This window comes from Quercus suber, unplaced genomic scaffold (assembly GCF_002906115.3).
Source record: "Quercus suber isolate HL8 unplaced genomic scaffold, Cork oak 2.0 scaffold_643, whole genome shotgun sequence".
NCBI lineage: Eukaryota > Viridiplantae > Streptophyta > Magnoliopsida > Fagales > Fagaceae > Quercus > Quercus suber.
The window spans coordinates 368,125-394,061 of NW_027070084.1; the positions used below are offsets into that span (position 1 = coordinate 368,125).

The following is a 25,937-nucleotide window of genomic DNA, read 5'->3' on the forward strand; positions in this document are numbered from 1 at the left end:
TAGTTCATGGATGTAGATTTCATAACTTTTGACTGAGGATATCACCCTAATAAAAATATTGATCTTGCAGCCCTTGCCAAAATCTTAGGGGGCTGATCAAAGTAGAAGTTCTAGTGTGCATGGAAGACAATTGAAGAACTTTAAGCTATAGAAAAGATGCCATGGAATGTTGCTTCAAAACAATATGAGAACAAAAGCTTTCACCCAAAAAGAAAGTTTCATTACAGAGTTGGACAGATTGGGTTTTCCATTTCATTCATCTCTGATAGTAACTTTCTTTTGTAAGTTCTTTCATCTTAGAAAGTAATTCCACCAAAAGATAATCAAGCAATCCCAATAATCATTCAATGATCTGATTTTAAGCTTCATGCCTCCTGAAGCTCTCAAACTCATTAAATGGTGAGCTTTGAATTACTTAATTAGACAGAGAAAAGTTCAAGAAGCATTGGCTACGAGCTTTTTTTTTATACCTCTTTCCTTTTCCATCTTTCATTTTTAATTTATGCTCTATGGACTCCTATATGCATTTACTATTTCCAAAGTTCACACTGGTGCAAAAATAATGTTTAGTTCTAAGCAGTATATAATTAAAAGACTTAAGTAAAAAATAAATTACATTGTATTCATAAACCAAAAAGAAGGGGGGGGGGGGGGTTCTTCACCTACATTGCATTTCCTAAGTGGTAACATGATACATGCTGCAATTTGGGAACAGACTGACTAATGTTACTGAGGAATTTCAAGGTCCGATCTCCTATCAACTACCACTCCTGTTGAATCATCTGTAAATGCAACCAGATAGGTAGCCAAAATCCTTGATTTCATGCTCCTGTTAATGAGAGAGAGAGAGAATTAGATCACAAAACAGCACCAATATCTTGATAGCCAAGAGACAACCATGAATTTAAACTTTGAAGTAAACAACTTGAATCAAGATAATAAAATAGATCAGGAATGATGTAAGAATAAGAAACTTGGCATACGTAGAGCTTCATAATCAACAGCATAGTTGCGAAACACATCAACTTTACAAGTTAATAGAAAAATTCAGACATTCGGGCAGTAGGAAATAATTCATATAAAAAAAAAATTGAGAAGGTGAAGGCACGGGCAAGATAAAGTTGGAGATTCACTCTGACAAAATATTTTGAAATGAAGTGCAGCATAAAGGCTGCACAAGACTTAATGATTCAACAGAAAATATGATAACTGAACTCATAGCATCTTCATCCACACAGATTTGGATTAAAAAGAAAATTATATGACCAACTTATCAAAAAAAAAAAAATTTATATGCCCAATAAAAACTTGCAACCTGACACCTGAAATATAAAAATAGTTTCATACCAACACACACAAATCTTCATAGGTTTTGAACAAATACAGGTCCTTTCCAAGAGAAGAATGGATATATGAGTGGAAATCTTAAATTTTTCTTAAATTATCAAAAAGCCACACCTTGTTTTCATGGTATTGAATTTGGTTTTTGATTATTGACTCCAAGTGCGCCTGAAAGCCATTCAATTTTAATTTCAAGCATGAATGCACACATGCAGTATATATGGGTGTTCAAGACACGAAGCAAGCTGAGCAAACCAATTGATTTCAGCCTGTTTCCTCAGTTATCATGGTTCACTTTGATGCTTATTCAGGGAAAAAAAGGCACCTATGATATCAATTCAGTAAAGGTCTAATACACCACTTAAAACCAAACCAACCAATCAAATTATAATTTAATTTCTAATTATATTAGCATTGATGGAAATATTTTAAGAGGGATAAAAAAAATCTTACAAATATGTTCACACCTAATAAATTCTTCTATGTTTACATCCCAAACACTCAAGCCTCCTAATCTCTTGCCTCCCTGACTGTCACACATCCATCATTTCATTATTTTCTGTTCTAGTTTCCTATTCATTCTTCATTCTTCTCTTTCCTTTTCGTTTCCTATTTTTATTCAAGGTCCCGTTAACGGGTGCCTTAGGAAATTTATTAATGGACCACTTCAAGAAACTTTTAATACTACTTTTATATGAAATATAAAAAAGCTATCATAAAATTCGGTTGCTTTTTTCTTTTCCATAAAAAGTTTCTAAAAATATTTTCTAAACCAATATCCTTAGGGCACCCATTAAATTTTCCTTTAATTAATTCCCTTCTATTTGACGTTCATCATTTTTTTTTCTTCTCCCTTGTCTTCTCCATTCTCCTCTTTTCTTATTCTTCCCTTTGTCTTTGTAAACTGATTTTCTCTACTCTCTCCACTCTACGTCCTTTTTTTTTCTTTTTTTTTTCTACCCTCTTCATTGTAACCTCTCACACTCAGACACCAGACATTGCAGATCACTGTCCTATTGCAAATCTCCATCTCCATCAATATCTGTCATCACGTTCTAGATCTATGCCAATCTCTGCTGATCTTGGCCTACTTGGCCTCTTTGGTTGCTCTGAAATTCACAAACCAATGCACCACACCAATGGAACTTGAGCTTGGTACAGCTTATTTAGTAGACCTCCAACACTGTAGTTCAGTTGGCGACTTTCGAAAACTGACAAGGTCAGATCATTTGGAAAATATCACTCTAAACCATCATAACAACCGATCCATGAACACCCCTAGTGTAGATTGTTAAAGATGATGAATTGCCTCAAAGAGTAGTTAATTTTGAACTTGCCAAAAAAAAAAAAAGAATAGTTACTTTTGCATTTCGGTTATATGAGAAACGTTACAGTATTCTTTGTCTATTATAGTATCCTTAGTTTTTCTTCCATGTTTCTACACGACTGCCCATATCAATAATGTGTTCTTATAGGATTTGATTTTGTTGCTGTGAGCATAAAAGAAGGGAATAACACTTAACAGACAAGATGCTAGGGAGATGCGTGAGAAATAGGTTTATAGTTATCACTCCTAAATTGGTTCAGAATCACTGTAGAATTTCTTCAGCGTCACATATGGCCAAAAGCATTACACATAATTTTTTCAGCATCACAAGTCAGATTAAAGGTATATTTAGATGCCACTTATTTTACTGAAAATAAAAATTTATTGCTAAAAATACTGTAAATAAAGATAAAAGTTAGTTGAAATAGTACAGTAAGACTCATGAATAGTACCAAAAAGTGTAGTGGAACCCATTAATAGTACAAAAAATAAGCTAAATAGTAAAATAATTTTAATTTTTCATTTCAATCCGAACGCTTGCTAAGGTTGCAACACACAAACCTCAAACTAAGATTTGCTTCTGAAATTTTTCAATACAACTTATGTGAAACCATTACATCCATATATATAGGCTTCTAATGCTTTTAAACCTAATAGGACTTCAATACTGACTGCGCAGGAAAATCTCTCCTCGGTTTGTTGTTGGTGTATCAATCCGACCTGAAATCCCTCATCTCCTGGGGGATAACCTTCTCCTTGCCTTTTCCTTATTGTTAGTCTTCTTCAACTCTCTTATACTTCTCAATGCGGTCTATTAGCTGACGCATGTTAGTAACGGGTTTACCAGACAAGGATGTCCTTAAACCATGATCAGTAGGGAGACCGAGCTTAAACGTTTCTAGGGCCATTGCATCAAAATTGCCCTCTATGTCATTAAACATCTCCCAATATCTGTCCGAATACACCTTTAGTGTCTCTCCTTCCTGCATGCTCAAAGACAGTAGAGAAGACAAAGGTCGGGCCACTCTTCGGCAGGTGACAAATCGTGAACCAAAAGCTTGGGTGAGCTCTTTGAAAGAGCTGATGGAATTTGGGTTCAGCCCATCGAACCACCTCATGGCAACTGGCCCAAAACTGGAAGGAAAGACCTTACACATCAGCGCTTCGTCCTTGGAGTAGACAGCCATCCTCTGGTTAAAATGACTCACATGTTCCACGGGGTCTGTTTTACCGTTGTAGATGGTGAACATTGGTTGATTAAAACGCTAAGGAAGTCTTGCCTCTTCAATCTTGCGCGTGAAGGGTGACCTAGAAATCTGGTTTAGAGCCCTGCTCATGGTGTCGTTTCCCACGTCTCCATGTGATAGACTTCTGCGTTGCCCCTTGCAATGAGATTCTTCTTTATAGGTATAGGACTCGCTGGTTGGTGTCCTGGATTTATGTTGATAAGTGACGTCCGACTCGTCATCAGGGTCCTCATCAGAGTACGAGGGAGCCCGTTTCATCTTTGCATGGCGTAACTCCCTTTTTAGCTTTTCAATCTCCTGCTGCAAATCTCGGTTCTTCTCTGCATGGGACATGTGACTCCCCCCATGTGATTGGTTCTGACCAGGGGGCACAGTGTGCACGCTACCCTCACGGTCTTGTCTTCGCTCCAGGTTAAGAAAAGGGTCCACGTGCTGAGATGCCCTAGACTCCGCTTCTTGTTGACCGTGTCCAGCCATCACCTACTGTTGTCTTCACCCCTACACAAGCTCTTCCCATAGACGGCGCCAATTGTAGGGTCAGTTTTTATAGCTCAAGCCCAAAAGGTATAAGTTGAAGGCTCAGCGAACCCAGGACAATAAATTTGTAGAGAATGGGCGAAAGAGTTAGGCTGGTTATGAAGTAAACAATGGTTGGCTAGGTTAATTGGAGTGATGATAACATGAAATAATGTCTGAACAACTCCATGAATGAATGTCCGAAGAGATGTTTTATTAAGTGAACAGTGATTACAACATTCAGAGCTACAGTAAAGCTTTTTTTTTTTTTCTCTCCCCTCCATCCTCTATTATCAGGGACCCTTCTTCTTTATATAACATCCTCTCTTATCATCTCCATCGTCCACCTGTTCTTTATCTGCGTATCTACTCAAGTGCATGTCACATCATGTGTCTACTTTAATTCTTTGTGAGTGGCGGTAGCCGAGGTTACACTGTTCAGGGGTCTTCTCCATATAAATGCGGCCAGAAAAGCTATTGCAGTGCATTAAATACGGTGGTAGCAGCTTTTCCTTTAGATATTTTTTAGTTCTGATCATCTTCGGATCCACCCAGAACTTATCATTATCATTGGGATTGTTAGGAAGATTATTCGGACCTTCCACACGTTTGTTTGATCAAGGCTATTTGTGGCCGAGGAGTAAGACGTCTTCGGACCAGTAATGACCTCTTTGGACGGTACTCCCCCTTTACTTCTGGACTTCTTGCTTCAGATGGGCCGCCCTAACCACCTATTACTCCACGGAAATATAATAGTCCTTAACAGGGTGTCCCAGGCTCATTAAGTAGCTCTGGGTTCTTTCCCTCCACACTATCTTACATAACATATAACAACATTATTTGTGCGTCGCACAGGTAACCTGCTAGTTAAATTAAGTGTAAGGAATTTGACCAAGAAGTATATTCAAACATGATTAAGAGCACCAAGTCCTGTGTTATTTGGGAGATTTTCTGTTAATGCATATTTGAGATTCAAGTATTATCTTGGGAGTGTACTTTGTCTTGAGAAAAGTCTAGATGATTTAATCTTTCTGGAGATTGTTGGATTATTGAGTGATTGGCTCAATGACTAAATATGTTCAATTAGGAGATCTCATTTTGAAATTCAAATTTCTAGGATTAAAATTTTGAAGCATTACAGTTTGGCTCTGCAAATCAATGCCAAGATGTCAAATACAGGGAAAAGGGTGCACATTTTGAGGGCTAATGAGAACTTGCTTGATGCTTATTTGAAGCATCATTTTTAAACCAGTCTTGGCCCTCATGGGTCAAACTTTGATGGTCATAATTCTGTAATTGGAGCAACAAATTGAGCTGACATACACCATGTATTTAGAATGTATTTGAGTAACTATAAAGAGAGTAATTGGTTTTCCAAAGTTCGTACGATGAAGCGCCTTGATGATGTTGACCTTCGGAAGGTAGCGAAGGAAACTCGTCCATGCTGGTGTTGACCTTCAACTGAAGCTGCATTACAAATGCATTTGGGAGAAGATAGGTTTGAAAGATTACAAAGATGAAAACATTAATGCTGAGATTCCCATTTCTAACGTCAATATGGGCAAGAACTTGAATGCTACGCTCTTGGGACAAGTAATGCATCTGTTTTTTTGTGACAAAATGGTTGGAAGACAATGGTGGGCTTAAGATTGTTAAAAGGGAAGCATCAAGAAATGGTTCAATATGTAATGGTACTTCCTACAAAGTAGGAGAAATATGGTTGGTCACCTTCAAGATAAGTTCTTTGGTACCATACTTCTGGAAAAACTCTTCTTACGCACGCAAATGTTAATGCTTGTCAATAAATTTCATTAGCATCAGGAGTCTTAGCTACTCACATGTTCAAAGAGATAAGAGGACAATGTTAGAGATGTCTTTGACATAGTCTGTCAACCAGCATCATATCCTTTTTCTTAATGAACTGAACTCCATTGCCAATTGAGAGTGAAAACAGAATGGAGAAGCTAGTGTGCTGCAGTCAAAATTCTGAGCCAGCAGCAAACTAAAATGGATTAATTACCATTCAACAGGCCCCTAATCAATTATTTTACCTTCCTTTACCAGATGATAGGCCACAGATACAAGTTTTCATTACTTTTTACTATGATTGTCCTAATCAAAAACATTGATCTTGCAGCCTTTGCCAAGCATACAGGGAGCTGAATCAAAGCAAACGTTCCTGCATGCATTCAAGACAATTGAAGAATATTTAAGTCATGGAAGAGATGCCAAAGGACCCTTATTTGAAAAATAAAAATTAGAACAAAAGCTTTCAACAAAAAGCAGAAGCTTCATCTTAGAGTTGGATAGATCAGGTTTCTGTTTTCTGTTAGCTCATCACATTTTTTGACAGTTACACTCCATTTGTTTAGGTGGAAAATGCTTTCCGTATTTTCTTGTAATTTATACAACAGAAAACACCAGTCAGCGAAAAAACTTTTTAAGTGATCAACTGAAAACAAGCCCAATAAATGGAAAACCATTTTCCACTTTCAAGAGTAAAACATGTTTTCCAAAACATCACATACTCAAAAAACTCTCCACAATTTAATTGATTGTTAACTTTTTTTTCCAAATGACATCTATGCTCAAAACAATAAATTTACCACTTAGTTTTGTGCAGATACAAATTCAGACTTGGTTTTCCCATTTGAGGCTCCAAGTGGCCAAAACCAAATCCTACTTGGGGTATGTTTTCATGAGTGAAGGTTTCTATTCATATTTTTATTTGGAATTACAAGAAATATTAATGATTTTTCATGTAAGTCAAATAATAGAACAATAAAATTTCTATCTTCATTTACAGTCATTGTGCAAAAAAAATACCAAGTAATGTCAGTATGCAGGAGAATGCTTACCTACTATAGTTTTTCTATGCACCTTAAAGAATATCAAACATATTATTCCCCCCTTATAGATACAATTAGGTTAAAATTCAATTCAACAAACTTAAATGGTATTAATATAACTTAGTAAGGTTGGGGCAAGATTTCAAACCACAAAAAAATGGTCGTAAAGCTAAATATAAAGATTAATTGTCTGTCACAAAACCAAACTGAACCATCAAAACTAAATTAAGACGGGCTAGCTTTTGGGTTGAGTATGTGTTGATCAAGTATGTTACGATTAGAGAGTTGTAGTTAGTGATTTAGTCACTAGATTGGTGAATTGTGCTGTGGTAATTCGGAATTTTATTTTATTTATTATTACTTCTAAGAGCAATCACATTATAAATATATGTGATCCCTTGATGTTAGTGGCTCATGAATAACACCTAGCTGGTGGTCAAGTCTTCAAATCGGCTTAACTTAACTGTTTCTTCCCTCAAGTGGCAAAACAAAGAATCAAACAAAAATCTGCATCAGCATTGCCACAAATAAGTTTTAAAACATGCTATCTAGATTATCACTTCTTTTTTTCTTTTGATAAAAGCTATCTAGATTATCTCAACCACTGAAAATTTAAAGTTGAAACTGATTAGTTATGGACATATATTAATACAAAAGACTTAATTCTTAAAACATTTCTATCTAGGAAGACTCCTAAATATTCCAATGTTGTAAACTGGGTTTTGACTATGGAAACTTCTACTGTACTAAATTGTCAATGATGTTGATGGCCTAGTAAGCCTAAATGCACACGAGAAAAATGAGATGACCAGACAACTTAAAACAAGAGGCACAAACCATGAAGTCCACTTTAAACTAATGCAAGAGTTAGGGAAACATTTTGTCAAACATATGGTGTGTCTATTCCAAAATGGGATTGAAAATATGTATCGTAATATGAATCCGCCAAAAAAATTACACCCAAGACAAACTAAGTAAATTACAATTGAACAATTGATTAATTATCCTAAGTTGGCAAGATTGAAGAAAAGCCCCCAAAATAATCATAATTTAAAAAGAAAAAAGAAAAAATAGCATTAGCACATACTGTGGTGGGAGGGGAGCTGAACTGCAGAATTAGAATATCTAGGAAGACTACTAAATATTCTAATGTACAATTGTCCAAGCCTTTTTTTATGAGTTTTGATAATAAATGCTTTGAGGAGAATTGAGAAACCAAAGGGGAGAAAAAACGGAGTTTGTAAGAATTGAGAGGCCAAAAAAAATAATAATTTGCAAGAATTGAAAAGTCAAAAAAAAAAAAAAAAGTAAAAAAAAAAAAGAAAAAGAATTCTATATGTTCCACAGAAAGAGAAAAGGAGAAAGATTAAACAATATTATATAAACTTACCACATCAGCACATCATAAAATATCAAGGAGTATTACATAGCATAGGAATAAAAATATCGCAATAAACTATTTAAAAACATCAAGATTCCCCATCCCAATAACTTTAGGCAAGGGAAAAGTTTGTCTCTTTTCCCACATTTTCCCAGCAAGTACAAAGACCATAGACTCCATCAGTAATAAAAGGCAATATAAAGACAAAACCAATCCAAAAACTGAAAAACACATACTTGTGAATTGTTTGTGGTTAATCATATTTGACCGTTTGGCATGGCCAAGGACAATTCTTCAGCAGATGTGGAGCTCTCTGAAGCTGTTTCCCACACCGTATCAATTGGAGAAGCGTCTCCCGAAGAAGCATTACAGGTATATTCATCAACACAATAGTTACAGTCACCAGCAGCAGCAGTTGCAGCATCTGTGCTATCTTGTAGCTCCAGTGCATGTTCAAGGCATACCTGCACTTCACCCATGGCGGGTCGACATTCGCCTCGATTTCGCACACAAGAAGTGGCAATATCAACGTATACCATAAAACACTCTGGAGCTATCTTCCCCATCAGATATGGATCAATTATCTCATTGATGTTCCCTTTTCGTTTGCATTTTAGGGCCAACCTAACCAGATCCATCTGTTCTACTTTTTCATACGGTTTCCTTCCACAGAGTAGTTCCAGCAGTAGCACACCAAAAGAGTAGACGTCGGATTTATCAGTCACCTCCCCATGCATGGCAAACTCAGGAGCAATGTAACCGTCAGTCCCCGCAATTCTATCAGTTTCAATCCTAATTAAAGCCTTTGACAAACTCGGGGGACCCATCTTGGACAACCCGAAATCTGACCACTTGGCCTCCCAGTTCTCGTCCAATAGAATATTGCTCGGCTTCACACCACAGTGTAAGATAGTATGCTTCAGCCCGGTGTGAAGGTAGTGCAGCCCACGCGCCACTCCAACGCAAATCTGTAGTCTTCGTTTCCACGGGACCGGGTCGGGGTTAGTGCGATAGAGGTGTCTCTCGAGGACACCATTGGCCATTAACTCGTAGACAAGGAACGCATGTCGTTCACCCTCAAGACAATATCCGATGAAAGGGACGAAGTTAGGGTGGCGTATCTGGCAAACAAACACCGCATCCGTCATAAACTCGTGAAAACCCTGCCTTGAGTGGATGATATCCACATGCTTTATTGCAACGCTTATGGTACGGTCATCAATAAACCCCTTGTATACGTTCCCGAAACCCCACTGACCAATGATTAAATTTTTGTCTAAGTTATTGGTAGCGATGTTGATCTCAGCGCGTGAAAATCGACGACATGGAAGAACTAAATGAGGTTGGTTTAAACTTCTCTCCCCGGACTTCCTTAATAACTTTGATATAAGCTTTGAAATGCCTTTCATACCAACCAGTTCTTGAAATGATGGAGAAAGGAGAGTTTTTTTTTTTTTTTTTTATCAATATCTGATATTTCAATATTTTTTCAGATCATTTAAAATATATAGTTTTATAGGCCTAAGATAACGCTAAGCCCAGATCATTTTTTCCTTGAAGTAAACTATAATTGAGTTTTCAAATACACTTTTTTTTTTTTTTTAATAACATTATTGAGATTCAAATATTATTTTGGTAGTGTACTCTACTCTGTCTAGGAAAAATGTCTAGATGATTTTGGTCATTTTGGAAATTGTTGGATTATTAAGTGATTGACTCAATGACTAAATATATTCAATTAGGAGACCTCATTCTACAATTTAAATTTCTGGGAATAAAAAAATGGAGTGTTACATTTAGGCTTTGCAAATCATTTTCCTGGTGTCAAATTAGGGGAGAGAAGTGCATATTTTACCTACATGATTGGAGGGCTTAGTAAGAACATGCTTATGCTTCTTTGAAGCCTTATTTTTTAACTAGTCTCGATCCTTGTGGGCTATAATATTGTTATTGGAGCTACAAATTGAGCTAACAACATATCTCGGTATACCCATTATTCAGGGGCGGAGAGCATCATTGACAACTCATTTTTAAAAAATATTTTTTCTCTTGGAGTTTATAAGAGAATAGAATGGAATAAAATTGAATGATTATAAAAGCATAGAAAGAAAAGGAAAGTATTTATAGAGGTATAGAAAGCAAAATATCACTGAAAGAAAGAGAGCAAAACTCTGACTATCAAAAAGTGGCCTTTTCAAATACAAAGGACTATCACATTTTCATGTTACCGTTGGCCATTTTTAGCATTATCCCTAAACTACCCTTATTTTTATTTTGAAATCCCAATTTTACCAAGATCTCTATAATTTAAAAAAGAAAAAAGAAAAGAAAAAGAAATACCGTCTTGTAGGAGAAGAATTTCTCTACACTCTATGCTCCCTCCTCGTCAATTGCAAGAAGCTCCAAAGAAGAATCGCACCATGTAGGTGGTAATGGTTCTTCTTTCTTTTCCTTTCCTCCAACTTCTAACCAACCAAACAGACTGCAAATTTCTAAATCAAATGTGCAATGTTCAATTCCAATATAACCCTATAAACCCACTACTGCTGCAGACTTCTTTGTCTTCTACTGTGAGCTTCTTCTTCTCTCTTTTTTTTTTTTTTTTTGTGTATAATATATTTCTTTCTTCTTGTCTTTTGGGTGATGAAGAAGAACTGTCTTTTGGGTGAAGAAGAGATAAGATTGTGAATGGAAGAAAAGAAAAGATATTTGATGGGAATGGAGAAGAAACAGGTGGATGAGAAAAAAGCAAAGGAAAAAAAAAATAAAGGTAGTTTGAGTGGGATGCGTGTACATCATGTAAGAAAATTTACTAAATAAAAATTTCAATTGTGTTAAAACACAACAAATTTTCACAATAGATGAGCTATCAAATCTTTCATATGTCAAAATAAAATAAAATAATAAAATATTAGACTAGGATTGACCACAACTATATTAAAAAAAAAAAAAGAATATAGTAAAAATATTGTGACATTTTATTATATTCTTAAACTTTTTAAATTAGTACTATTTTTCTTTTGGAAAAAAAAAAATAGTGCTATTGATAGAATATTTTTATAACAATTTTATAATAAAGTTTACATAGTAAGTTGTTATTGGTTCTCGTCTGAATCTACTAGTGACATCATTTTTTTTCTCCTACCATTAATAATTTGTCATATAAACTTTATTGTGAAATTTTTGTGAAAATATTGTGTCTATAACTTGATTAAGAGAGGTAATTAGAACAAAGAATTCTCTTGTTGTCTTTTTTGGTAATTTACAACTCAAATTATCACTTTTATAAGTGTTAGCCAAACACTCAGTTTTTTCAAAGCGCATTTTTTGATAGTTTTTACTAAATACTCTACTTTTTAAAAATGTCAAATTTCATACTGCACTTTTTAAAACTACCACTTTTTTAAAAAGCACAATTTGAAAAAGTTGAACCTTTGGCTATGTACAAACATGAAGATGATTATGACTACCTGTTCAAACTAGTTTGATTGGTGATGAAACCTTATTTTTAAATAAGGAACTCGAATTCCATAAACCTGATTTCCACGTGGATTTTTCATTAAAAAAAATGTCAGATCAACGGGTGCCACTATGGCACATTTTTAGGAAACGCGATTTTTTGGAACTCGAGTTATGTGTAAAAATCGAGTTTCATGAACTCAACTTACAACACAGTGGTAAATTGCTAAATATTTCGTAAACAGTGGTAGATTGCAAAATATTTTGGCCAACAGTGGTATTTGGCCCATTTTGCAGTTTAAATTCTTGGGATTAAAAAATTGGAGTGTTACATATAGGCTTTGCAAATCATTGCTCTAATGTCACATTACGGGAGAGAAGTGCATATTTTGTCTACATGATTGGAGGTTTATAGTATGAACTATGAAGCTCCCTGAAGATAGTATCAAGCTTGTGAAAAATAGTATGAAGTTCCCTGAAGATGAGCCAAGAAAACTCGTGCTTTTTGGGGTTGATATTGTAACTTCCAATGAAGCTGCACTACAAATGCATTGAGGAGAAGATAGATGTGATAAATTATAAAGATGAAACCGGGATTCCCATATGACATCAATATGGGTAAGTCGTGAGAACTTGAATGCTGCTCTTGGGAGTTGGACAGGTAATGCATCTGCTCTTTATGACAAAATAACTGAAACTCTAAGAGACAATGGTGGGCTTAAGATTGTTAAGATGGGAGCATCAAGAAAATGTTATTCAACAGTGCCTTCTAAAAAGTAGGAGTTCTATTGCCTGTCACCTTCAAGGTAAGTTCTTCGGTACCATGATAGGGGGAAAACTCTTCTTAGGCATGCAAACTCTTCTTACAAGAAATATTAATGATTTTTCATGCAAGTCAAATAATAGGGAAAAAAATCTATCTTATTTTACAGTCATTGTGCAAAAACACACCAAGTTATGTTAGTATATATGCAGGAGAATGCTTACCTTCTATTGTTGTTTTATGCACCTTAAAGAAGATCAAACATATTATTCCCCACTTATAGATACAATTAGGTTAAAATTCAATTCAACAAACTTAAATGGTATTAAGATAACTTAGTAAGGTTTGGACCAAGATTTCCAACAACAAAAAATGGTCACAAAGCTAAATAAAAATTTTAATTGTATGTCATAAAAAAAATAATAAAAAATAAATAAAACCTAAACCAATAAAACTATAAATTAGGACAAACTAGCTTTTGGGTTGAGCATGTGTAGTTCAAGTATGATACAATTAGAGAATTGTAGTTGGTGATTAAGTCACCAGATTAGTGAGTTGTGATATGGTAATGCATACTTTTTACTTTTAAGAGCAATCACATTATCAATTTGATCTCTTGGTCTTATTAGCTCATGAATAACACCAAGCTGGTGTTCGAGTCTTCAAAATTGGCTTAGCTTAAATGTTTCTTTCCTCATGTGGCCAAACAAAGAATCAAATAAAAATTTACAGCATCATCGTTTTACCACAAATAAGTTATAAAACATGCTATCTTCTAGTGACTAAATCACTAGATTATCTCAACCATTGAAAATTTAAAGTCGTAACTAATGGCCTAGCAAGCCTAAATGCAAACGAGAAAAAATGAGATGACCAATGACAACTAAAACCAAGAGTCACAAACCATGAAATTGACTTAACCTAATGAAAAAGTATGTACTAAATTGACAAAGATGTTGATGGCCAAGCCTAAATGCACAAGAGAAAAAATGAGTGAAACCTAGAGGAACAAACCATGAAGTCAACTTTAAACTAATGCAAGAGTGAGTGAAACAATTTGTCAAACATATGGTGCGTATATTCCAAAATGTGATTGAAATAAATGTATTATAACATGAATCCACCAAAAAATTACACCCAAGACAAACTAAGCACATTACAATTGAACAATTGATTAATTATCCCAAGTTGGCAAGATTGAAGTAAAGTCCCCTAAATGATCAATTTTTTTTTTTTTTTTAAATAGAAAAAATAGCATTAGCACATACTGTTGTCGAAGGGGAGTTGAGTTGCAGATTTAGAATACTCAAGGAAGTCTACTACTAAATATTCTAATGTACTATTGTCCAAGCCTTTTTTGAATGTTTGGAATGAGCATTGCTTCGAATGCTTTGAGGGGAATTGAGAAACCAAAGGGGAGAGAAAATGGAGTTTGTAAGAATTGAGACACCAAAGAAAATAATTGCAAGAATTGAAAAGTAAAAAAAAAAAAAAACGAATTCTGCGTGTTTCACAGAAAGAGAAAAGGAGAAAGACTAGAAAATATTATATAAACTTACCACATCAGCACATCATAAAATATCAACTCAGTGATGAATTCCGTAGTGAACGACTCAGTACAAGGAGTATTAGATAGCATGGGAATAAAAATATCGCAATAAACTATTTACAAACATCAAGATTCCCCATCCCAATAGCTTTAGGTAAGGGAAAAGTTTGTCTCTTTTCCCACATTTTCTCAGCAATTACACAGACCATAAACTCCGTCAGTAATAACAGGCAATATAAAGACAAAACCAATCCAAAAACTGAAAAAAACACATACTTGTGAATTGTTTGTGGTTAACCATATTTGACCGTTTGGCATGGCAGTTTCCAAGGACAACTCTTCAGCAGATGCGGTGCTCTCTGAAGCTGTTTCCCAGACCGTATCAATTTGGAGAAGCGTCTCCCGAAGATGCATTACAGGTATATTCATCAACACAATAGTTACAGTCACCAGCGGCAGCAGTAGCAGCATCTGCTCTATCTTGTAGCTCCAGTGCATGTTCAAGGCATACCTGCACTTCACCCATGGTGGGTCGACGTTCGCCTCGATTTCGCACACAAGAAGTGGCAATATCAACGTATTCCATAAAACACTCTGGAGCTATCTTCCCCATCAGATATGGATCAATTATCTCATTGATGTTCCCCTCTCGTTTGCATTTTCGGGCCCATTCAACCAGATTCATCTGTTCTTCTCCTTCACCTGGTTTCCTTCCACAGAGTAGTTCCAGCAGTATCACGAAGGCAGTGCAGCCCACGCGCAACCCCAACGCAAATCTGTAGTCTTCGATTCCACGGGACCGGGTCGGGGTTTGCGGCATAGAGGTGTCTCGCGAGGGTTCCATTGACCATGAACTCGTACACAAGGAACCACTCTCCTTCATCTTCGAAACAATATCCGATGAGACGGACAAGGTTAGGGTGGCGTAGCTGGCAAAGCACCAGCACCTCGGTCCTTAATCTGTGACATACCTCCATTGACCTGATATTCACACGCTTTATTGTAACGCTTACTGTATTTGTAGCGTCATCAATACACCCCTTGTATTCATTCCCCGATGCCCGCCGTTCAATTAATAAACTATCATCGAAGTTATTGGTAGCTATGTTGATCTCAGCGCGTGAAAATCGACGGCATGGAAGAACTAGATGAGGTTGGTTTAACCTTCTCTTCCCGGACTTCCTTATTAATAACTTTGATATACACTCTGAAATGCCTTTCATACCAACCAGCTCTTGAAATGATGCAATAAGGAGAGTGTTTTTTTTTTTTTTTTTCCTTGGTTGTGATCAGCAGATAAGGGTAGTTAAGCAGCTCTGCCGTATACCATAAACAACGAAATATGGAGAACTCTCAGTCTCAATGAACTAAACACGAGCGGGTGAGCCGTTGGTTACTTCAATTAGTTGACTTTTCTTCAATCTCTCATGGTTTATAACATCGATTTCTTCAATCTGCCGTATACGTTGTGTAATTCATTATCTAATATTTCAATATTTTTTAAGATTATTTACACTATATAATAGTTTTATAGGCCTAAGATAATGCTAAGCCCTGATCATTTTTGCCTTGAAGTAGGCTATAATTGAGTTTTCAAGTGCAGGATTTTTTTTTTTTTTTTTTTCCATTATTGAGATTCAAATATTATTTTGAGAGAGTACTCTGTCTTGGAAAAAAGGTTTAGATGATTTTGGTCATTTTGAAAATTGTTGGATTATTGAGCAATTGACTCAATGACTAAATATATGTTTGGATACAGCTACCAGCGTTTGCATTTTGACCTTTTTTTTTCTTTTTTTTCTTTGCTGGGAAGAGCGTTTCACGTAATTATGCACTGTTCAATGGGTCCCATGTACTGTTCACGAGACCCACAAGTACTTTATTTATTTTAAAAAAAAAAAACTTTAAAACTGGTCTCACAATACTATTCACATATTTAAAAATTATTTTGCTACAGTATTTTTAGTTTTTAGTTTTTAGCAAAATAAATAGTATCCAAACACACCCTAAATATATTCAATTAGAAAAACTCATCAGTAGTTTAAATTTTTGGGATTAAAAATATTTTTTTTGAGAAATAATTTTTGGGATTAAAAAGTTGGGAGTGTTACATTTAGGCTTTGCAAATCATTGCCGTGATGTCAAATTACGAGAGAGAAGTGGATATTTTACTCCATGATTGGAGGGCTTATTAATAAACTATATTAAAGAAAGGTTTTAACGCAACTTTTATGAGAAATGTAAAAAGTTTACAAAAAAAAAATAATTGCTTTATTATTTTTTCATAAAATATTTCTAAAAAATAGTTTCTAAATCAATACCTTTAAGACATTCATTAACATTAACAATTTTTTAAATAGTTTTGGCCCATGTGGGCTATAATATTGTTATTGGAGCTACAAATTGAGCTAAGAGCATTTACCGGTATACCCAGTATTTAGAATGCATTTGAGCAACTATAACGAGAGGTATACGTTTTCCAAAGTTTATAGGATGAAGCTAATAGAAGATGAGCCAAGGAAACTCGTGCCTTTTGGGGCTGATTTTGCAGCTTGCAATGAAGCCGCACTACAAATGCNAAAAGGTTTTAACGCAACTTTTATGAGAAATGTAAAAAGTTTACAAAAAAAAATAATTGCTTTATTATTTTTCATAAAATATTTCTAAAAATAGTTTCTAAATCAATACCTTTAAGACATTCATTAACATTAACAATTTTTTAAATAGTTTTGGCCCATGTGGGCTATAATATTGTTATTGGAGCTACAAATTGAGCTAAGAGCATTTACCGGTATACCCAGTATTTAGAATGCTTTGAGCAACTATAACGAGAGGTATACGTTTTCCAAAGTTTATAGGATGAAGCTAATAGAAGATGAGCCAAGGAAACTCGTGCCTTTTGGGGCTGATTTTGCAGCTTGCAATGAAGCCGCACTACAAATGCATTAAGGAGAAGATAGATGTGATAAATTATAAAGATGAAACTGAGATTCCCATTTCTAACATCAATATGGGGGAATCGTCAGAACTTGAATGCTGCTCTTGGGACAAGTAATGTATATGCTCTTCATTATAAAATAACTGAAACTCTGAGAGACAATGGTGGTTAAGATTATTAAGATGGGAGCATCAAGAAACTGAATTCAACTGTGCCTTCTACAAAGTAGGAGTACTATTGCCTGTCACCTTCAAGGTAAGTTCTTCGGTACCAGATAGGGGGAAAACTCTTCTTAGGCATGCAAATGTGAATGCATACCACAGGGGTGAAATCAGTGTAGAGAAGCTAGGTTTCTGTGGACAAAATCCTGAGCCATTTGCAAACTAAAATGGATTAATTACCATTCAGTAAGCCCTAATCAATTAATTTATCTTCCTTTGCCTGATGATAGTTCATGGATGCAAATTTTCATAACATTTGATTGAGGACATCACTCTAACCAAAAACATTGATCTTGCAGCCCTTGCCAGCAAAAAGAATCTTAGGGGGACTGAACAAAGTTGCATTCAAGACAATAAAGCTTCCATGGGAACCAAAATCCTTGATTTCATGCTCCTATTAATGAGAGAGAGAGAGAGAGAGAGAGAGAGAGAATTAAATCACCAAATGGAACCAAAATCTGGATAGCCAAGAGACAACAACCATGAATATGAACTTTCAAGTAAACAACTTGAATCAAGATAATAAAATAGATCTGGGACGATGCAAGAATAAGAAACTCAGCATACTTAGAGCTTCATAATCAACAGTATAGTTGCAAAACACATCAACTTTACAATTCAATAGAAAAATTCAGACATTCCGGCAGTAGGAAATAATTCATATAAAAGAAATGAATTACAGGGGCAAGATAAAGTTGGAGATTCACTCTGACAAAATATTTTGAAATGAATTGCAGCATAAAAGGCTGCACAAGACTTAATGATTCAACAGAAAAATATACTAACTGAACTCATAACATCTTCATCCACACAAATTTGGATAAAAAAAAATTTATATGCCCAATAAAAACTTGCAACCTGCCACCTGAAATATAAAAATAGTTCCATACCAATACACACAAATCTTTATAGGATTTGAACAAATACAGGTCCTTTCCAAGAGAAGAATGAATATATGACTGGAAATATTAAAGTTCTCTTAAATTATCAAAAAGCCACACCTTGTTTTCATGGTATTGAATTTGGTTTTTTGATTATTGACTCCATGTGTGCCTGAAAGCCATTCAATTCCAATTTCAAGCATGAATGCACACATGCAGCAGATATGGGTGTTCAAGACACCAAACAATCTGAGCCAACCGATTGATTTCAGCCTGTTTCCTTTGTTATCATGGTTCACTTTGATGCTTATTCAGGAAAAAAAATAGCACCTATGATATCGATTCAGTAAAGGTCGAATACACCACTTAAAACCCAACCAACCAATCAAATTATAATTTAATTTCCAATTATATTAGTATGTATGGAGATATTTTAAGGGAGATGAAAAAAATCTTACAAATATGTTCACACATAATAAATTCTTCTATTTTTACATCCCCAATGCTCAAGCCCCTTAATCTCTTGCCTCCCTGCCAAACATCTATCATTTCATTATTTCCTGTTTTAGTTTCCTATTCATTCTTTATTCTTCTCTTTCCTTTTCGTTCTTTATTTTTATTAAGGGTCCTGTTAACAGGTGCTTTATGACATTTATTAATAGACCACTTTAGGAAACTTTTAATACCACTGTTATAGGAAATATAAAAAACTATCAAAAAAGTCAGCCGCTTTTTTCTTTTCCATAAAAAGTTTCTAAAAATGTCTCCTAAACCAATGCCCTTAGGGCATCCATTAAATTTTCCTTTTATTAATTCCCTTTTCTTTGACGTTCATCTTTTTTTTCTTCTCCCTCGTCTTCTCCATCCTCCTCTTTTGTTCTTCTTCCCTTTGTCTTTGTAACTGATTTTCTCTACTCTCTCCTCTCTACGTCCTCTTTTTTATTTCCACTGCTTCCGCACAGTTTTTGCCCCTCTTCATTATAACTACTCACACTCAGACACCAGACATTGCAGATCACTTTCCTATTGCAAATCTCCATCTCCATCAATATCTGTCATCTTATTCTAGATCTTTGCCAATCTCTGCCGATCTTGGTCTCCTTGGGCTCTTTGGTTGCTCTGAAATTCACAAACCAATGCACCGCACCAATGGAACTTGAGCTTGGTACAGCTTATTTAGTAAACCTCCAGCACTGTAGTTCAGTTGGTGACTTTGGAAAGCTGACGAGGTCGGATCAGTTGGAAAATATCACTCAAAATCATCATAACAAACCACCCATGAGCAATCCCTAGTGTAGATAGTTAAAGATGATGAATTTGCCTCAGAGAGTAGTTAATTTTGAACTTATCAAGAAAAAAAATAGTTGCTTTTGCCTTTCAGTTATATGAGAAACATTACAGTATTCTAAGTCTATTATAGTATTCTTAGTTTTTCTTCCATATTTCTACACATGACTGCCCGTATCAATAATGCGTTCTTATAGAATTTGATTCTGTTGCTGTGAGCATAAAAAAGGTAATTGACTAATTGTTGATTTGGAAATATTATGCTAAAAGAAGGGAACAACACTAAGCAGACAAGATGCTAGGGAGATGAGTGAGAAATAGATTTCTAGGTATTACACCTAGACTGGTTCACAATCACTGTAAAATTTCTTCGGCATCACATATGGCCCAAAGCATCACACATCTAATTTCTTCAGCATCACAAGTCAGATTAAGGTTATAGCACACAAACCTCAAACTAAGCTTTGCTTCTGAAATTTTTCAAAACAACTTAAGTAGAACCATTACATCCATATATATAGGCATCTAATGCTTAAACCTAATAGGACTTCTTAGGCTTTGTCTTGTCAACCTGAACTAAATGACAATTAAAACCCTATAAAAACCCAATAACATAATAAAACCTGAAATAAGACCCAATTGATCGAAAATTCAACCATACAGAAATCAGAAAATTAACTAAATACCCAACACTTTAAATTATACAAAACTAAATTAAAATGAAACCAACTTCTCACTGCCTACTTTAGGAAGACAAAAGAGTGAGAACATGAAGATGAGAGAGGAAAGGGAAAGAAGTAGGAAAGTGGGGGTGGGTAAATGGGTAAAAGTGGCTAAAGTGACAATGTCATTATATGTCATATGTCATTTATATCTAGAATACTTTTGAAACAGTGTCACTAAAAAATAACTGATTGCATTACATAATATTAAAGAATAAGGGTATTTTCAGAATTTTTTATGAAAAAATTGGTGATTGAAAGCTGACCAGGTTCTTGCTTAGTAAATAATAGATATACAAAAGAAATCTTGGACTTCTGTTCTAAAGTATGTGCAGATGCACACACAGACATGGTTTGGAAATTTTACAATTAGATGTACAAAGATCAGCTTGGGGTTCTGTAAGGATTCAACTTAAATATTTAGCAGTAAGCAAGTGGGACTTATAAAAAAAAATTCAGAACATGAACAATATTCAGAATGCATTCCAAGCTAAAGACTTCCCTACTGTGAGGGAAGAAACCATGAACTCTATAAATGTATTATACATCTAAAAGATTTAATTGAACAATCTCCAGATAAATTGTAAACCAGATGTGTAATAGGTGACATAATGTTTTGTGTTTTATATTATTGGTGATTGCACATGCACCCGGAGAGTCTTAAACTCACAACCTCACCCTCCTCCTTGCTTTTACAAGGGGCAAAGGTGTCATCTGAGTTAGAGCTCATCTTAACTATGGTACAGTTGCAATGTTCCCTAAACTTCAAAACTGAACAATGTCCTCCCTTAACACTTGGGAATAGGCACTTTACCTCCTGCCAGTAGAATTACTGTCAAATCTAACAGAAAAGTCAAAAATTTTCCAATAATGCGTCTAGTAGAAATTTGAATTTTCCATTAAACTTGACAGATATCATAACAGCATGAGGCAAACTGTTTATTAACAATAGTTTAGGGAGGACAATGATTAGTTTTGTAATTTAGGAGGACATTGTAACTACATCATAGCTTCTTCTTTTTTTACAGACATAAGGTAAGTACAATTGTTATTGAAAAAATACATTCATGTACAAATGACACAAAGAAGTCAAAAGAATTACATAAAAAAATAAAAAAATAAAAAAAATAAAAAAAAATCTATGCACAAAAAGACAACAACTCTATTGATTCCAAAATGAAGTTACTAGTAGTAAAGCTCCAAATGTGAAACCAATCAAATAAGGAACTAGTAAATATAGCTGACAATTAATTCCTTATACTAAGTTGAAACAATCAGCATGGAACAAAATATAAGTTCTAATCACACCTTAGTTTCTGAAATATGTAATCAAGATCTGACTTCATAGACCTCAAAAGACGTGTATTCCTCGAGAAGTCTCCAGAAACCTCTGAAAAGCAGTGCTCTGAATACTCATTAAAATGTGACAGTACTGCATTGCTATCCTGTAATCTTCCTAATCTGCAATTTTGGGAACCAAAATATAATCAGTAGAAAGAGAAAGAGGCTACCGCATGCCAGTGCCATCCCCAAGTAAGCAACCACCAATCAATCTCCCCCCATCCCCCAAAACAATCCCAGCCAAGAAAACAAAGATAAAATATGCTTAAGTCTAGAAGCCTGCCACAGAAAACGTTTTTCATTTTTCTTTACTTATCCAAAAAAAAAAAAAAAAAAAACTGCAACCACCCTAAACATCCATTAGGTAAAACCAGCCCAAAAGTTTCGACAAAACAACCCAATTAACTGATCTTCAGGTTGCAGGTTTAAATTCATCTAAGATTCCTGAAAAAGCTCAGCAAAAGGAAGTTCCTGCAACCATATTTCCTATCTTGCTCTCACTTATCTCTTTCCCACAAAAGAAAAAAGGGGGAGGGGGAGAAGGTTTGAAGATATTTCCCTTTTCACTAAATATTGTTCCAAATGTATATTCAATATGATCTATTTGCATCTTTTAGATTAACCGCACTCAATGTGGGAATTTATGTATACATATAAAGTAGAGGTAATATTGAAGGGCACCTAAGGGGTACAACCTAAGTACACAAGAAGCAAATAAATGGAACTCCCTCTCAAAGAGAAAATCTTAAACATAGGAAATTGAAAGTATAATTTGAAGGATCAAATTATGGTTAAAATTAATTACTAAAACTAATAGCTTCATTTGTTCATCACAAACCTTATCTTTTATTATTGACCTAAGATTTAGCCATTTAGGTTCATCATTGGTTTCGACTCATATCAACAACAAAGTATAAACACACTACGAATCTATTATTTTACCATAGCCTCTGTCATACCTCATACTCTGATACTCATCTCAACTATGCCTAAATCCCAACTATGCGCCAACATGCTGTTACCTTAACTAAGAGCCCCTCTGCCATTTTTCACACATATCATAAAAAAAATATATACTTTGAAGTCTATCTTGGACCTCAGTTTTCTCACTCTGTGTCAAAACATACTTAGACCATGCCTTAAGTTCCAGTATGTGCCTAGCTGACAATCTACAGATGGTTCAGATGTTAGGCTATAGAAACATGGCTAAATCATCAAGTTTCCCACATTTCTTCCTCTATTTTCTAGAGGTTTAAGTGTCTGTTCATCCAAGTAAATATATTTCAATTTTTCCTCCAGATTTTATACAAACCTTCTAAATTAATATTCATCACTCACTCAAGTAATTCCATTTTAGTTTTATCATGGGGTTATTGGCACTTAGTAAAATTTGGAATTTTTCATCTCTCATTTGAGTCATTTCTCTTTTAAGTTTCTAACAGAATTTGCTAGACTTGATCACAATCAGAACAAAATTATGATATAAACAAACAGAATATATTCTCATGCTACAATTCTTTCGTATATTTATATACACCATCTTATTCAACTTTGACCCATGCACTGCACATTTTACCACTAGTAAAGAAGAAGAAAAACAGTTGGAATAGCCAATCAGCTCTGGCACAAGTGGAACTTCCTGGTGGGTGAGTCCTTGATTTCATTTGTAACTTAACCAGTAATAAAATAAGCAAACATTAACTTAGAACAAGTTCAAATCCAGGAATGTGTACAACATGAATTGGAGAGAAACATTAACGAAAATTGAAAGTATTCAAAAAGATTAATAAATGTATACAAGGTTTTGTTAACTTAAAAAATTAATGAATTGGGACAAAGTCATTGTTTTTATTGTAATAGAAAAACAGCAAATTGTCTAACCGAGAGAGAGAGAGAGAGAAATGTACATAAGGTGCTGCGATTGCTTGAGGGAGTCCAAATCGTCAGCATTGATAAGGGTTTTGAATTCACGAGAAACTTCAGCTGAAGCCGCTGTTATCGCCTCTTTCTCCGTTTGCTCCATCTCCTTTTCTCCACCTACTGATGATCAGAGAGAGAGAGAGAGAGACGCCAATGATGAAATGAAACTTTGGGCCATCTATAAGGGTCTTCATATTATTGGGCTATATATTTGGGTGGATTTAACAAGACCCAATAACTTGGACAATATAAGGAGCTAGACTTTGGGCTTTTTGACACTTAGGCACACAAATCTAAAGCAATACTAATAATGTGGTAAAAGCACACACATATAAATATATATACATATAGCCAAAGTTTAAAGAAAATCTAACTAGATTTCAATTAGATTCTCAATTTTGTATCACATGTCCTATTTTATTTTATTTTTTTATTTTGTACCAAATGAATTATTGAGTGTTAAAATTGAAAAATTCAAATCCAATTAGATTCTAAATTGAATTTTAATTTGAGTCTAATTTTTCGCCATGTATCCATTTAAATTTTTTTTATTTTTGTGGTAAGTGAATTATAGAGTGCAAAAATCAAAAATTCTAAAACCAATTAAATCCTAAATCACACACACACACACACACAAACACATATAATGATAAACAATTACATATTTTTAAAATGTATGATTTTTAAAAAAGTTTAAACTAATACCATGTATAATTTGAACATTTTCTATATATATAAAAAAAAAAAAAACAATTTGAAACCCTTAAATGTATAATTTGAACCGTATAATTATAATTATTTTTAATTGTTTCCGTGCATATGCACGGAACTACACACTAGTCTATATATATATATGATTTTTATAGTGATATTGATGATTATAACTATAATAGTAACACAAATAATTAGAGTATATTAACAGGAGATAAAAGCAACTAACAGAGTGATAGACATAATAACAATTTGTTAGACATGATTAATAAAAAATTAGAATCTTTAGAAAATGTTGATAGATCCACTATATGTACTATAGTAGAAAGAAAAAATGATAGCTTTTTAGACCTCCTTAAAAGAATGAAAGTTTTAAATTCAGAAAGAGAATTTGAACCTCATCATAGATCACCTTTAACAAAAACCATGACAGATAATGGGCATAATAGACAAATGGATAGCACCGACAGACTTATAAACATGACATGTAGGATAAATGATGAAAGAAATGACTTAAAGACAATTTTTACAGAAAGTAAAGAAGATAGCTACATAATGCAAAAGAAGTCAGAAGTAGAGAAAGATGTTTGTCCTATAGAAATAGTGCAAGACAAACTAGACATAATTAATGATGACAAAGAAAAAGGAATGTTAAAGAAAGGAATAGTAAAAGAAATGATAGAAAGAATGGAAAGACAAAAGAAGAAAGAAACTAATTCTATACAAACTATATGTAAGAAGCTAGAAATAGAAAGAGACATAAAGAAAGAAAAAGAGATGACAAAAGAAGAGATAGAAAAAGAAAGACTAAAACCAAGAGAAAAAGTCAACAAATGATGGAAAAAAAATAATAATGATAGTTTAAAAGAAAAAATTGATGAAAGACTAAAATCAATCGAAAGATCCATGATATATACCCAAAAATGATAGTTTAGTAGAATTAATTAAAAAGAGAGAAATTTTAAAGTTACCCTTGGAGAAAAAAGAGATAGAAAAAGATGTAGCAGTTTTAGATATTAATGAGATATCAGATAATGAGAAAAATGACAGACATATTAGAAATACTATTTGTCATAAATGTAAAGAATATGGACATACTAAAAAATAATGTGATAGACATAATAATATTGTTAAACAAATTAGTAAATTAGAATTTGAGAAAGATATAATAGATGAGTTAATGGGACTATTTAATGTTCATAAAAAAGAGATAGACTGAGTTAAGAAAAAAACAGAACTAAAATCAACCAACCCACTTAGAATCAATAAAAGAAAAAGAAAACAAATGACATAATAGTGAAATTGATAGACAATCTACATTGTCACCTAAAAGATAAAAAAGACCACTTACTAAAATTAAACGATTTTATAGACATACCTATTGCTTGTATTAAGTGTAGGAAATATGGATACCATGTTACAGAATGTGGAAAGAAAGAAAAAGCTAAGAAAGAAAAAGACAAGAAAGAAACAAGATGGAGTAA

At 34.2% G+C, this 25,937-nt stretch overlaps 2 protein-coding genes across 3 annotated transcripts; both read right to left on the reverse strand.

Annotated features, from left to right (window-relative positions):
• Positions 1-711: 711 nt before the first annotated feature.
• On the reverse strand, positions 712-23,908 carry LOC112034508 (kxDL motif-containing protein LO9-177). Its single transcript, XM_065765618.1, has 3 exons — positions 23,730-23,908; positions 21,790-21,942; positions 712-829 (listed from the first exon to the last, which is right to left on the reverse strand). Exons 1-3 carry the CDS (start codon positions 23,843-23,845, stop codon positions 727-729), a joined length of 372 nt encoding a protein of 123 aa, XP_065621690.1. The 5' UTR covers positions 23,846-23,908; the 3' UTR covers positions 712-726.
• On the reverse strand, positions 5,844-11,473 carry LOC112034507 (receptor-like protein kinase FERONIA). 2 transcript variants are annotated; one of them, XM_065765629.1, is made up of 2 exons: positions 8,898-10,112; positions 5,844-6,610 (listed from the first exon to the last, which is right to left on the reverse strand). In XM_065765629.1, exon 1 carries the CDS (start codon positions 10,068-10,070, stop codon positions 8,919-8,921), a length of 1,152 nt encoding a protein of 383 aa, XP_065621701.1. In that variant the 5' UTR covers positions 10,071-10,112; the 3' UTR covers positions 5,844-6,610; positions 8,898-8,918. The 2 variants fall into 2 exon arrangements, with proteins under 2 accessions (XP_065621701.1, XP_065621702.1); XM_065765630.1 differs by lacking the exon at positions 5,844-6,610 and adding an exon at positions 11,002-11,473 and having other exon boundaries at positions 8,578-9,782.
• Positions 23,909-25,937: the final 2,029 nt, after the last annotated feature.

What these genes read in the sequence shown, in the direction of transcription:
- LOC112034507 (XM_065765629.1), bottom strand. Translation starts at nt 10,070, where the DNA reads ATGAAAGGCATTTCAAAGCTTATATCAAAGTTATTAAGGAAGTCCGGG.
- LOC112034508 (XM_065765618.1), bottom strand. Translation starts at nt 23,845, where the DNA reads ATGGAGCAAACGGAGAAAGAGGCGATAACAGCGGCTTCAGCTGAAGTT. An exon ending in AAGCAATCGCAGCACCTTAT is followed by an intron (nt 21,943 to 23,729) that starts GTACATTTCTCT and finishes CCAAAATTGCAG; the next exon opens with ATTAGGAAGATTACAGGATA. An exon ending in TACATATTTCAGAAACTAAG is followed by an intron (nt 830 to 21,789) that starts GTGTGATTAGAA and finishes TCTCATTAACAG; the next exon opens with GAGCATGAAATCAAGGATTT.